General features: G+C 48.1%; 1 protein-coding gene across 8 annotated transcripts in view; it reads right to left on the bottom strand.

Annotated features, from left to right (window-relative positions):
- Window positions 1-12711, bottom strand: part of LOC143282128 (uncharacterized) — a 53978-nt gene that overhangs the window by 15652 nt on the left and 25615 nt on the right. The window contains exon 1 of one of the 8 annotated variants that reach the window (XM_076587651.1): window positions 305-609. The exons of 6 other annotated variants lie outside the window; for them this stretch is intronic. In XM_076587651.1, the coding sequence (XP_076443766.1) occupies window positions 305-514 (210 nt within the window). In that variant the 5' untranslated portion in view covers window positions 515-609. Of the gene's footprint in view, window positions 1-304; window positions 610-12711 lie in introns of those variants that run through there. One more of the 8 variants, XM_076587648.1, reaches the window with a different exon arrangement.

A 12711-nucleotide genomic window follows, 5' to 3' on the forward strand; every position in this document is an offset into this window, starting at 1 on the left:
TAACGACACCATTTAACGTGTTTACTGCATTTAAATATTTTCAAGTGGATACTCCGAAAACAGCTAAATGAGAGAGAGAGAGAGAGAGAGAGAGAGAGAGAGAGAGAGAGAGAGAGAGAGAGAGAGAGAGACAGAGACAGAGAGACAGAGAGAGACAGAGAGAGAGACAGAGAGAGAGAGACAGACAGACCAGACAGACAGATGCAGAGAGAGAGAGAGGGAGAGAGAGAGAGAGAGAGAGAGAGAGAGAGAGACAGACAGACAGACAGACAGACAGACAGACAGACAGAGAGAGAGATTTTACCCTTCCATCTGAAGTATCAGGGTGACATGGACCAAGTGTGAAGTTCGCTTTGTGCCACTGGCCAAGATGGTCTGATGGCTTGTTGGGGAAATCTTGTCCCTCCTCTTCACTGCACTGCCTGAATACCTGTAGGTGGTTGTCGTGGTGTCTGACGATGTAGTCAAAGGAGACGCAGAGGGGAACGTGTACGTCGAACTCACATGTTGTCATATCTGCCTCTTGTGAGTTTGATCCATACCCTTTGTAGGCATATGCGTATTTCCCTTTCAGACAAAAAATGCTGTCAGTTTGAGGATCTGTCTGTCTGTCTGTCTCTGTCTCTCTCACTCTCTCTCTCTGAGCAAACCATTGATAACACCAAAGCATGCATATGCCCCCGTATAGAATTGTAGCCAGGTCAGATAGATATATCTGCTACTGGTAACCTGGATCCCAGTACTACCTGTCACAGGGTCGAATTGCTGGCGACTAAACCAGCACCCCCACCAGTCCTCTCAGGAGGATGGTGAGGAGGGTGGCTAGACACCCTGGTGGAAATAAATGACCCATCAAAGGGCGCCAGCTCTGGAGAGCTACCTGCCGCCACCTAGCTAAGGGAGTAAATCCTGACAGAAAATCCGGTGCGGGGCCCTTAAGGCGGTTGGATGGCAAACTTTGTCACTTTCTGGCAGCTCCTGCGGCCACGTTGGCACCAAAACGTAACAGCTTTGCTGTTCCTTTGGATCTGTCAGCGAGGTGGAGAGGGGGGACAAGCTGCATGGGCAACAGCCTGTCTTCCATATTGCATTGCCCAGGCTTATATCCGTCCATCCATCCACAAACACCTTGCACCTACAACCTGGAGAGGACACTCTAGCTTCGCTACTAGCACTGGCGTCGGAACAACACGTGAAGCAACAGTTACCGGTTATAAGTTAGCGCTTAGTTGGCGTAGAGCCGGCTCCAGGGGTTGCTTTTGACGGTGGGAGGGACCGTCGCGTCCCACTGGACAGCTACCGCCCGCCCAAGCCTTAAACAGCGAGGTGAAGAAACTAAATGTGGACATTGCTACTCTGCAGGAAACACGGCTGGCTGACTCAGGAACACTAAAGGAGAGGGACTACACCCTCCTCTGGCAAGGAAAGAGCTCTGATGTCCCAGGAGAGTACGGAGTAGGCTTTGCAGTCAGGAACAGCCTGTTGAACATGATCGAACCAAGCAGCGGCGGTTCAGAACGACTATTGATTCTCCGCCTCAACACCTCCGAAGGCTATGTCACTCTCGTCAGCGCATATGCTCCAACACTGTCTGCCTCTCCAGACGCCAAGGATGAGTTCTACGAAAATCTCGCATCAACCATAAGGAACATCCCCAGGACAGAACAACGTGTTCTCCTGGGCGACTTCAATGCCAGAGTGGGTGCAGACAACGATTCGTGGCCCTCCTGTCTCGGTTTCTTTGGAGTGGGGAAAATGAATGAGAACGGACAGCGACTGCTTGAGTTTTGTACCTGCCATGAACTGTGCATCGCCAACTCCTTCTTCAAGACGAAGCCCCAACACAAAGTCTCCTGGAGGCACCCGCGCTCAAAACATTGGCACCAACTGGATCTGATCCTAGTAAGACGAACTGCCATCAAAAACCTTCTCCACACTCGCTCTTACCACAGCGCAGACTGCGACACGGACCACTCTCTGGTATGCTGCAAGATCAGACTGCAACCAAAGAAGTTCCACTGCTCATAGAAACAAGGGAACTCTTGCATTGACGTCAGCAAGATGTCTCAGCCAGACCCTGTAGAACAGTTCGCAGAGGCCTTTGAGAGAGAATTCGATGCATTGCAGACCAGAGAATCTGCCACAGAAAGATGGGAAACGCTACGAGACACCATGTACCGCATTGCTATGGCCACCTTTGGGAAGAAAACCGCGACGTCCCACGACTGGTTTGAGGCCAAATCATCAGAGATGACTCCCAGTATTGAGGCCAAGCGCACTGCACTCACCGAGTACAAACGGTCACCCAGTGAGAAGAACCTGCAAATCCTCAGGTCCGCCAGGAGTAAGGTTCAGCTTAACGCCAGGCGATGTGCAAATGAGTACTGGACAGAGCTCAGCGAAGAGATACAGAATGCTGCTGAAAGAGGCAACATCCGAGGGATGTATGATGGCATCAAGAAGGCACTGGGACCAACACAGAGCAAGACTGCCCCCTCAAATCCTCCACGAGGTAAGTAATCAACGATCCTAGCCAGCAGATGGAGAGATTGGCGGAACACTACTCCGACCTCTACACCTCAGAAAACATGGTGTCCGACTCAGCCCTCGATGCCATTACGTGCATGCTGATCATGGAAGAACTTGACTCAGAGCCATTGTAGGCAAAGTCTACGCTCGGGTCCTCCTAATTCGCCTGCAGAAACTGGCCGAACGCGTTTACCCGGAATCACAGTGCGGTTTCCGAGCAGAGAGATCCACGGTAGACATGATCTTCTGCCTTCGCCAAATCCAGGAGAAGTGCAGAGAGCAGAGGATGCCCCTGTATGTCGCATTCATTGACCTCACCAAGGCCTTTGACCTAGTCAGCAGAGATGGCCTTTTCAGGGCTCTTCGAAAGATTGGCTCCCCCTCCCCCGCCCCTTAAACTGTACAGCTTGATTGAGTCCTTCCACTCCAACATGAAAGGGACGGTGCAGTTTAATGGTAACCTCTCCAAGCCCTTCGACGTACGCAGCGGTGTCAAGCAAGGCTGTGTCCTCGCCCCCACCCTATATTTGGAATCTTCTTTGTTCTTCTCCTGAGGCATGCGTTCAGCACAGCGCAAGAAAGGATCTACCGGCGGACCAGATCAGATGGCAGGTTCTTCAATCTCGCCCGCCTCAGAGCAAGGACAAAAGTCCGCGAAGCCCTCATCAGAGACAAGCTCTTTGCCGACGATGCCGCAGTTGTGACCCTCAACCAGTGGGACTTGCGATCACTTATGGACCGCTTCCCCCAGGCCTGCAAAGATTTCGGTCTGACCATCAGTCTCAAGAAGACAAATGTCCTACGCCAAGACACGCCATCTCCACCAGCCATCACCATTGATGACTACGAGCTTGAAGCCATCCGTCAATTCACTTACCTTGGGTCCACCATCACCGACAACCTCTCCCTTGACACCGAGATCGACAAGAGGATGGGGAAGGCAGCCACAACGCTAGCCCGCCTCACACAAAGAGTGTGGACAAATCCCAAGCTGACCACGAAGACAAAGATGGCTGTATACAACGCCTTCGTCCTCAGCACCTTGCTGTATGGCAGTGAGGCGTGGACCACACATGCTCGTCAGGAGAAAAGGCTCAATACCTTCCACCTGAGAAGCCTACGGGGCATACTCGGCATCTCCTGGCAAGACAAGGTGACAAACACCGAAGTCCTGACTCGCGCTGGCCTCCCGACCATGTATACTATGCTGAGACAGCGTCGGCTGCGCTGGCTGGGCCACGTTCGCCGCATGGAAGATGGTCGCATCCCAAAAGACATCCTTTATGGAGAGCTCGCCACGGGGCAGAGAAACATCGGCCGCCCACAGCTGAGATACAAAGACGTTTGCAAACGTGACATGAAGGCGCTTGAGATCAACACTGAGTCCTGGGAGGACCTTGCAGATGACCGCAATGGATGGAAAAGCACTCTCAAGAATCAGCTACTGATTGGTGAGGACAAACTGTCAGCTGCTGCAGCAGAAAAGCGAGCTCGCAGAAAAGGGACAGACCAGCATCAGCTTACACATGCGACTGCTGTGACAGAGACTGTGTCTCTCGCATCGGTCTCTACAGTCACATGCGACGCTGCTTGGTCCAAGCAGACAGCCCAATTAGACATTAGGTCGGATACACTCTGTCCATGGTCAGCCATGATCGAAGGAGGCCTGCTGCTAGTCTTTTCGATTTTTTACTGAAGAGCTGATGTGAAACACTGTGTTGATTATGACACGATTTAAGCTTGTCACCCGACCCGACGCTATACGGATTTTCATCAAGTAATTTGCTGATGATGTTGCTCCCCTTTCTTGTACTGTCTCACTCCAGCAGAACGTTTTGAGACGCACTGGTGACAGACCTGACTACAACAAGCACTGAAAGCTACATTGTCAGTGCCCACCCTCTCTTTGTATAATTGTCACCATCAAGCTTACAAGTTTACTGGTTATTTACCCTTTACGGGAGCTAATTCGCTTACAGTTTCATAATAAGTAGTACACTGGCGGAGCATTTACAACATGCATGGAAAGTACCTCCTACTGACGGTATCGACAGGAAATTATTCAAATGTGTAATGGATGTGTGTATGTGTTAGAGTTTCCTCTCTGTCTCTGTCTCTGTCATTCATTCATCAATCCTTTTTTGCTACCTGCACATCCACCCTCTCTCTCTCTCTCTCTCTCTCTCTCTCTCTCTCTCTCTCACACACACACACACGCACACACACACACATAAACGCACATGCCCGCTCATCTTTAATAATAATAATAATAATCAAGTGCATTTTAAGACGCTTATCCGCTTGGAGAGCTCTTAGTGCCATTACAATTTCTTAAGAAAGCAAGAATATTTGCACATTTATCCACAAAACTCTCCTCACCCACACACAAGTATATATATCTACACTTATCAACAAAAAAGTCTGCACACACACACACACACACACACACACACACACACACACACACACACACATATTTATATATATATATATATATATATATATATATATATACATACATAAAACATTAAAAGGTTTCAGCACTTAAAACCTATGGCGTAGGTTACACCTGGTGTTAACTTATTCAGTCAGATGGAGTTTGTAAAGGTGGGTCTTAAACCCAGCCTTAAAGGCTGACAATGTCTTAGCCTTTCTAAGTGTCTGGGAGAGTGCGTTATAAGTTGAAGGACCAACAAATGAAAAAGAACGTCTGCCATACTTCTCTAGATGGAATCGGGGAATGGCGAGGTGACCGGCATTCGAAGACCGCAATGATCTGGATGGCACATACAGGGTCAAGAGATCAGAAATGTATGCAGGGGACCGACCATGAAGGGAACGGTGACAGCGCTTTGCTAATTTATACTCCACACGTGCACGCACTGGTAGCCAGTGAAGTTGCCTGAGAAGTGGTTTGGCATGGTCAAATTTACGCTTGCGGAGAACGATGCGTGCCGCATGATTCTGGGCTTTCTGAAGCCTCTCAAGCAAGCAGTCAGGGAGACCAGCAAACAGTGAGTCCATTCCGGACAACACAAAGGCAGACATGAGTTTCTTTGCAGCCTCTGCAGACAGAAAAGCCACCTCTTCCCAAAATAGCCTCCCTTGCCTGCCCTTCCTTGTCTTTAGTTTCTACGGTTTTAGAGTTATAAATGCATGTGAATGACTGGTGCGAAAGCGCTTTGATTTGTCTCTGCACAAGTTCAGCGCTATATAAATACCATTATTATTATTATTCTTAGAAAAGGACGAATATAACCAATGCGGCGCAGTTCCAAATAAATGGATTTGCACAGTTTATTTATGTGGGTTTCCATGGTGACAGAACGGTCAGTATGCACGCCTAGATTGCAGACAGTTTGAAAAAACTCCATTCGGGTGCTATTAAGAGAAAATGAAGTATAGTTTGAGACCATTTTGAGTTTGTGACCAGTTCCAACTGGCATGACTTCAGTCTTTTCTTTGTGTATCTTTGAGAGAGAGAGAGAGAGAGAGAGAGAGAGAGGGGGAGACAGAGAGAGAGAGAGAGACAGACAGACTGACAGACAGACAGACAGACAGACAGAGACAGAGATAGACAGAGACACAGAGAAGGGAGTAATACAAAGCGCCAGTTACTGAAACGAGACACTGCGTAATGGTGTAAATTGGTATTCCAGTGACACACCGACATCTCAAACATACGTTCTCTCTCTCTCTCTCTCTCTCTCTCTCTCTCTCTCTCTGTGTGTGTGTGTGAATTTGCACTGCTTTGTAAAGCAACACAGTCATATCTAGCAAACTGAATCATCATTCACAGATTCGCAGATAGCAGCCGTGTCACAAAGTCCATCCCTATAGGTCAGCTGTTCACAAACTACTCAGCGGAGTCTTGTGCACTGCTTCATGCAGCACAGACTCTAAGAGCTGCCTACACACACAGTCATCGTGACGGACTGCAAATCAGTGCTGCAAAGTAAGGGAGCTGCAGGAGAAGAAAGCCAGATCCTACGAGACATCAGGCAGACACTGAAGACTTTGAGCCAGAGGACAGTGCTGACTCTCAAATGGATCCCATCGCACTGTGGAGTCAGCGGAAACAAGGAGGCTGACAGGCTCTCAAAGGTGGGCAGCAAAATGGAACAGACTGTCCATCCTATCTCCTATAGAGAAGCACGAGCAATCCTGATGAGCCAGTTCAGAGAGCAATGGAGAAACAAACACCAAGCTGGATTGGAGGAGGATGCTCTCTGGACTTTAAACAGAGCACAGCAAGTAGTCCTCTTCCTACTGAGAACTGGACATTGTAGGCTCCTTTCCCACCTCTACAGACTGAGACTGTCCCCAGCTGATGAATACCCATGCGGCATGGGTTCGAAGACACCAGAGCATTTGCTTCAGTTCTGCCCAACCTTTGGTGCACTAGGAGGAAAACCTGGCCCTGTGCAGTGGAACTCCACGAGAAGCTCTGGGGACCACCTACTGCACTGCAGAGGACGGTGGACTTTGCGCTGAAGACCGGATGGACCATCTGACAGCATGAACTGGGGAACGCAGTAGAAGTAGAATCATAATCATTTGTTCAAGATAATTTTCTTTTTTTTTTCCAAAGTGGAAGGTTGGCGTTTACTAGCAGGTGGAAGTGAACTGAGTGATGATACTAAAATCAAAATTTATGGGGACCATGGCCCTTCTAAAATGGCTCCACAATATGAACGAACGTAAACTGTGGTTGTAATATCTTCAGCAGGTCTTTTTCGTACTTAGTGATTGAAATAACCCTGAATGCGTCTCTTATAGTTAAAAACATTCTCTGATCGTTTAGAGATAATTATGTCTTACCTGAATTGGATTTGATGAAATAACTCCTCTTGCCTTGCATCCATGTATTGTGATATCCACTGTCGTCACTGCTGAGACAGGCAGTGCCAGTCTCGAAATCGCAGTTGACTTCCGTGCAGTTTTCTTGACACGCGCACATAACTGCACACACACACACACACACACACACACACGTGCGATGATGAAAGTCAATGCACAGCACAGCACAGCACAACACAACACAACACAACAACACAATAATGAAAGGTTCGATGTTAATGGTTATCGATTTCCAGCACATCGAAGCAGTCAATAACATTTTCAGAGAAACAGATGTAAACGAATAAAACAATCTCACTTGAAGAAAGCAGCAGAATGGCCACGATATACAGGTTTTCCTCCATCTCCTTCCGCATTACCAAGCTGCCTCTACAACTTCACCAACGTCCGTACACATCCTATCTATTCATGCCCCATATGGTACGTCTTTCGCTTAGTATATGTATTTTTATCCACATAGGCGCATGAACACTTTCTTTAAAAGGCTACACAATCAAAGCATGCTCACACATACCGTGTTATTTTCATGTGTGTGTGTGTGTGTGTGTGTGTGTGTGTGTGTGTGTGTGTGTGTGTCTGTGTCTGTGTGTGTCTGTGTGTGTGTTCACAGACTTCAGTCTAGCATGGTAGCGCCCCCATACCTCCCACCCCTCATCATTCCAGACAGGTATAACAGTCTAGATCCCTCCATATCGTGGTTGTCTGACATTGTCACAGACGATGGAGCGTGGTGTTGTGGTTTGTTCCAGTGCGCCGTGCGGCCCTCCACCCCCGTCTTCAGCACTCGGGGTTTCTGTCGGGGTTACCTGCCTCGCCCTTAGCTCATGGCCCGAAGACCTGCACTGTGAGCACAGGTGGTGGGTGGGGGTGGTGGGGTGTGGGGGTTCTCGCGTCCGCCTAGGAAGCGAGAGGATCTGAGCGCACTGGTTCGAATCCCGCCACAATCGCCAGAATTTTCTTCCCCTCTACTAGACCTTGAGTGGTGGTCTTGACGCTAAACATTCGGATGAGACGATAAACCGCGGTCCCGTGTGCAGCATGTACTTAGCGCACGTAAAAAAAACAAAACAACTATGGCAACAACAGGGTTGTTCCTGGCAAAATTCTGTAGAAAAATCCACTTCGATAGTAAAACAAATAAAAAAAGTACAGGCAGGAAAAGAGAAAAACAAAATAATGCGTAGCGCTCTCAGTGCAGCGACGCGCTCTTCCTGTGGAGAGCAGCCCGAATTACACACAGAGAAATATGTTGTGACAAAAAAGAGGAATACAATACAATAACACAATACAATACAATATCTGAGGGCTATCCCCTTATCCGCCGCCAGGTCGGGGATGGTCGCCCCGCTACTTTGGGAGTTGGGGGCAGCCTGCCACGGGACAGGTCAGACGTGTAGAAGAGCACCAATGAGGAATACAGTGGTAGAGGATGGGAGAGACAGTTCCGCAGTATGCTGAAGGACACAGTTTTACATTTTCTCCAGAAAGAGCCAGAGTTCTACTGCAAGGCAAATATTTAGGACACCCACACTGGTCTCTTCTTGGGAAACTTGATTGGCTGTGCATCTCTCCCATGACAGCTAACGTGTTTTAACGTCATAAACCATACTGCAGCCACATACCTTTGTTACTTACTTTCGATCTACACTGCTTCTAGATCCTTATGCTCGGCTGCTGATATTCCACAGTGCAAACGATTCCTTGCAGAAAAAAAAATCATCAAAATTTCTCGCAGAAAAAAATCATGAAAAAAATCATATGTCAGCGTTCTTTCTCCTATCTCGGTCTGGTAGTATGAAATATACTTTCCACCTCTGTCTTTCACGTGGATTCTCCAGTTCAGTTTGAAGTGTTTCTCAAAATACGTCTTCCGTTCAGCCCACTATCTTACTGACTAACGTGCTTCTTGAACTTCTGCTGGCTGTGTGTTTGCTTCTTTGTTTGCGTGTGCACACGCTTGTTTGTGTATGCATTGAATGCATGTATATTCATGTATGTACAACTTTTATTGTAATCACTATAAGCTCCCTGTCTTGGAGGTATGAGCGTCCATCTGCATTTGAAGCAGTAGCAGTAATAGGAGAAGTAGTAGTAGTAATAGTGGTAGCAGTAGTACTTACAGCAGTAGCAGGAGCAGTAGAAGTGGTAGAAGTAGCAGCTGCAGCAGCAGGAGTAGTTGTAGTTGTCGTAGAAGTAGTAGTAGCAGTAGTAGTTAGTAGTGCAGCTTCATCCTCATCGTCATCATCATCATTTTCGTCACCATCATCATCGTATATTATTATTATTATTATTATTATTATTATTATTATCATCATAATCACTACCCTCTTAACACAAATAACAATTTGCGGGTGCCTGCTGTTCCCTGTTGTCAATGAAGATCATGAGAAGTTCACATGTTTTCTAGGGTCAATGTTTCAAGTGGAGAGCAGACTGTTTTGTTGGTTTCTTTTTTGTGTACAGTAATAGGCCTGCCTAACACAACTCGACTGAAAGTGATACTGACTGACACAGTTATCTGACAAACAGACTTTGGTACCGGTGTAACATCATCAAACTATCCCCCACCCCCTGTTGGGTTTTACCCTGTGGTCATTCTGGGCGAGTTCTGGACGACTTCCAGGGGCATTTGTGGCTAGTCAAGATGGTAAAAGGTAAGGGGATCGTTCTGGACAAACGGAAGCATATGTGAAGGAGTTCTATTTCGATAGCCTGTATCGATTCTCACCTGGCCAGATTTACACGAGGCGTCAGTTCAAGCGAGCCTAGAACGACCCCTGTATCTATTACTCAGGGGTTGGGTGGTGGGGGGTGGGGGTGGGGGGAAATTCCATTTGGGAAGGGGATCAGTTGTGACCATATGAAGTTTATCTCCATTCGTCATTTGTCATTCCAGGTTAGTCTATGCACAGAAATCGGATTTAATCTGGGCCAGCCAGGAGTAAAATCCAACGGAGGGGTATGAACAGGTTGCTACACCGGGCTGTCTCCGTGCTGTCTGGATCAATCCCTTGCCCCCCCCCCCCCACCCCTAGCCCTCCCCCCTACCCCCATCTCTCTCTCTCTTTCTCTATCAACTCTCACCGGGAGTGTTGATTAAGTGTTTGCTTTTGTCATTGCTCTTGTGTTGTTTTTATATTTGCCTCTCTCTCTCTCTCTCTCTCTCTCTCTCTCTCTCTCTCTCTCTCTCTCTCTCAGAATACATTGAAATCGGAAGGCACGAGCAGAGAATCTAATGAAGGTCTCTCTCAAAATTAATGTACATGCTGACATATATACAAAGAAGGTAAATAGCACCAGCCGCCGTGGCGAAGTGGTTAGCGTCGCGGACTGACGGCTGGGAGGACGCGGGTTTGAATCCCAGCGGAGGTGGGTTTTTCGGCCCGTGGCCGGCTCCTACCCAGAGTTGAGTGTGCTGTGGGCTTAAATGGGGAGACTGGGACCACACAGTCGAGTGTCATCCACTTCAAGGATGCGTCTTTGGGTGTGTTGCTCTAATTACCTGACCAACACTGCAAGTGGCTGTATCTCTCGAGCCTGGTTAACGCCGGGATATCATTATGACAGGAAGCGTAGAGTACAGCCTTGTCACGCAGTCCCAAACCAAAATGGACCTCCATAGCAACATCGTCATCATCATCGTCATCCTCCTCCTCCTTCATCGTCATCAATATAAAACAAAATAGTCTCAAAGTCTGTGGCCTTTCATGCCCTGCTCTCATGGTGACCTCAGTTTCGATACCCCTCCACTTCCGTGCTTGGGGTGAGTCCTGTCAATGTCGTCAGTGTCGGCAGATTCATGGGGGGCTGTTGTTTGAGGGACGTGGTGGCGGTCTCCACTCTGGGAGAGACGCTCACTCATTCTGGCTCCGCGACTAAGCCATTATTGTCGTTAGTAGGGGTCTTAGTAGGTGGTGTCCTAAGTACGTTAAAACAGAACAGGCACCACTGAACACCACCGAAGTGACTCAGCAGCAGTGCAGGGTCTCCTCTGGTGTGTGGCCTCCAGGCGACCTAACATCGATGGTTCCCTGTGGACTGCCGACGCTGGAACTGCGACGGACGAACCCGGGTGTGGCCGTGTATGGGGGAATCTGAATGAGCGGCGTGGGAGTAATGCCGCTGGAACAGCGCAGATGATGGGGCAGCAAAAAAAAAAAAAAAAAAAAAAAAAAGGAGGTAAATAGCGTGATGATTCCACCCACCCTCTCTCTCTCTCTGTCTCTGTGTGTGTTTCTCTGTGTGTCTCTGTCTCTCTCAAAGCATTGACCTTGCACGCATGGAAATCGTGATTCGCGTACTTCCATTGAAGACTTCCTCTCTCTGCGTGTGCGTGTGCGTGTGCGTGTGCGCGTGCATTTGTGTGTACATGCGTGCGTCGTGTGTGTTTGTACGTGAGAGTGAGCGAGAGGTGTGTTGCAGTCCGCATTACCGAAGGTAGAGAGTCATAGGAAACAATGATTGTTATTTTTTCCTCTTTTTTGTGGTTGGGAGTGGTGCTATGTTTACATATTCAAAAATCATATTGCAGGATACAATTTCTGCATTCACCCATTTTCACAGACATGCTTTTTTGTGTACCCCGCTATTTAGGCAACCATATTCTAGCTTTAGCTGGGTACATGTGGTTATGTTGATGTTTCCGTCATTCATTGAACACTGGCATGGAATGCAGGGTCTTTAAGGTTTTGATATTGTGTCTACATGAACAGAGAAATGGGATTGACCCCTTCACTGCTACTGATGAGTGTACTCCTCAGTGAAGGGCTGTCATCTCACGGAGATAAGACAGAGCTTTCAGGTCAGGATGTCAGTGAAGGGCTGTCCTCTCACTGTGGTCAGACAGAGCTTTCAGGTCAGGATGTCAGTGAAGGGATGTCACCTCACTGAGGTCAGACAGAGCTTACAGGTCATGGTGTTTTCTCAAGGCCTGACTAAGCACGTTGGGTTACGCTGCTGGTCAGGCATCTGCTTGGCAGATGTGGTATAGCGTATATGGATTTGTCAGAACGCAGTGACGCCTCCTTGAGCTACTGAAACTGAAACTGTCAGTGAAGGGCTGTTACTTCACTGATGTTAGACAGAGCTTACAGGTCATGTTGTCAGTGAAGGGCTGTCACCTCACTGAGGTCAGACAAAGCTTACAGATCAGTATGTCGGTGAAGGCTGTCACCTCACTGGGATACAACAGAGCTTTCGGGTCATGGTGTCAGTGAAGGGCTGTCACCTCACTGAGGTCAGACATAGCTTACAGGCCAGGATGTCAGTGAAGGACTGTCACCTCTCTGAGATCAGACAGAGCTTACAGGTCAAGATGTCGGT

This window comes from Babylonia areolata, chromosome 5 (assembly GCF_041734735.1).
Source record: "Babylonia areolata isolate BAREFJ2019XMU chromosome 5, ASM4173473v1, whole genome shotgun sequence".
In the NCBI taxonomy this organism is placed as follows: domain Eukaryota; kingdom Metazoa; phylum Mollusca; class Gastropoda; order Neogastropoda; family Buccinidae; genus Babylonia; species Babylonia areolata.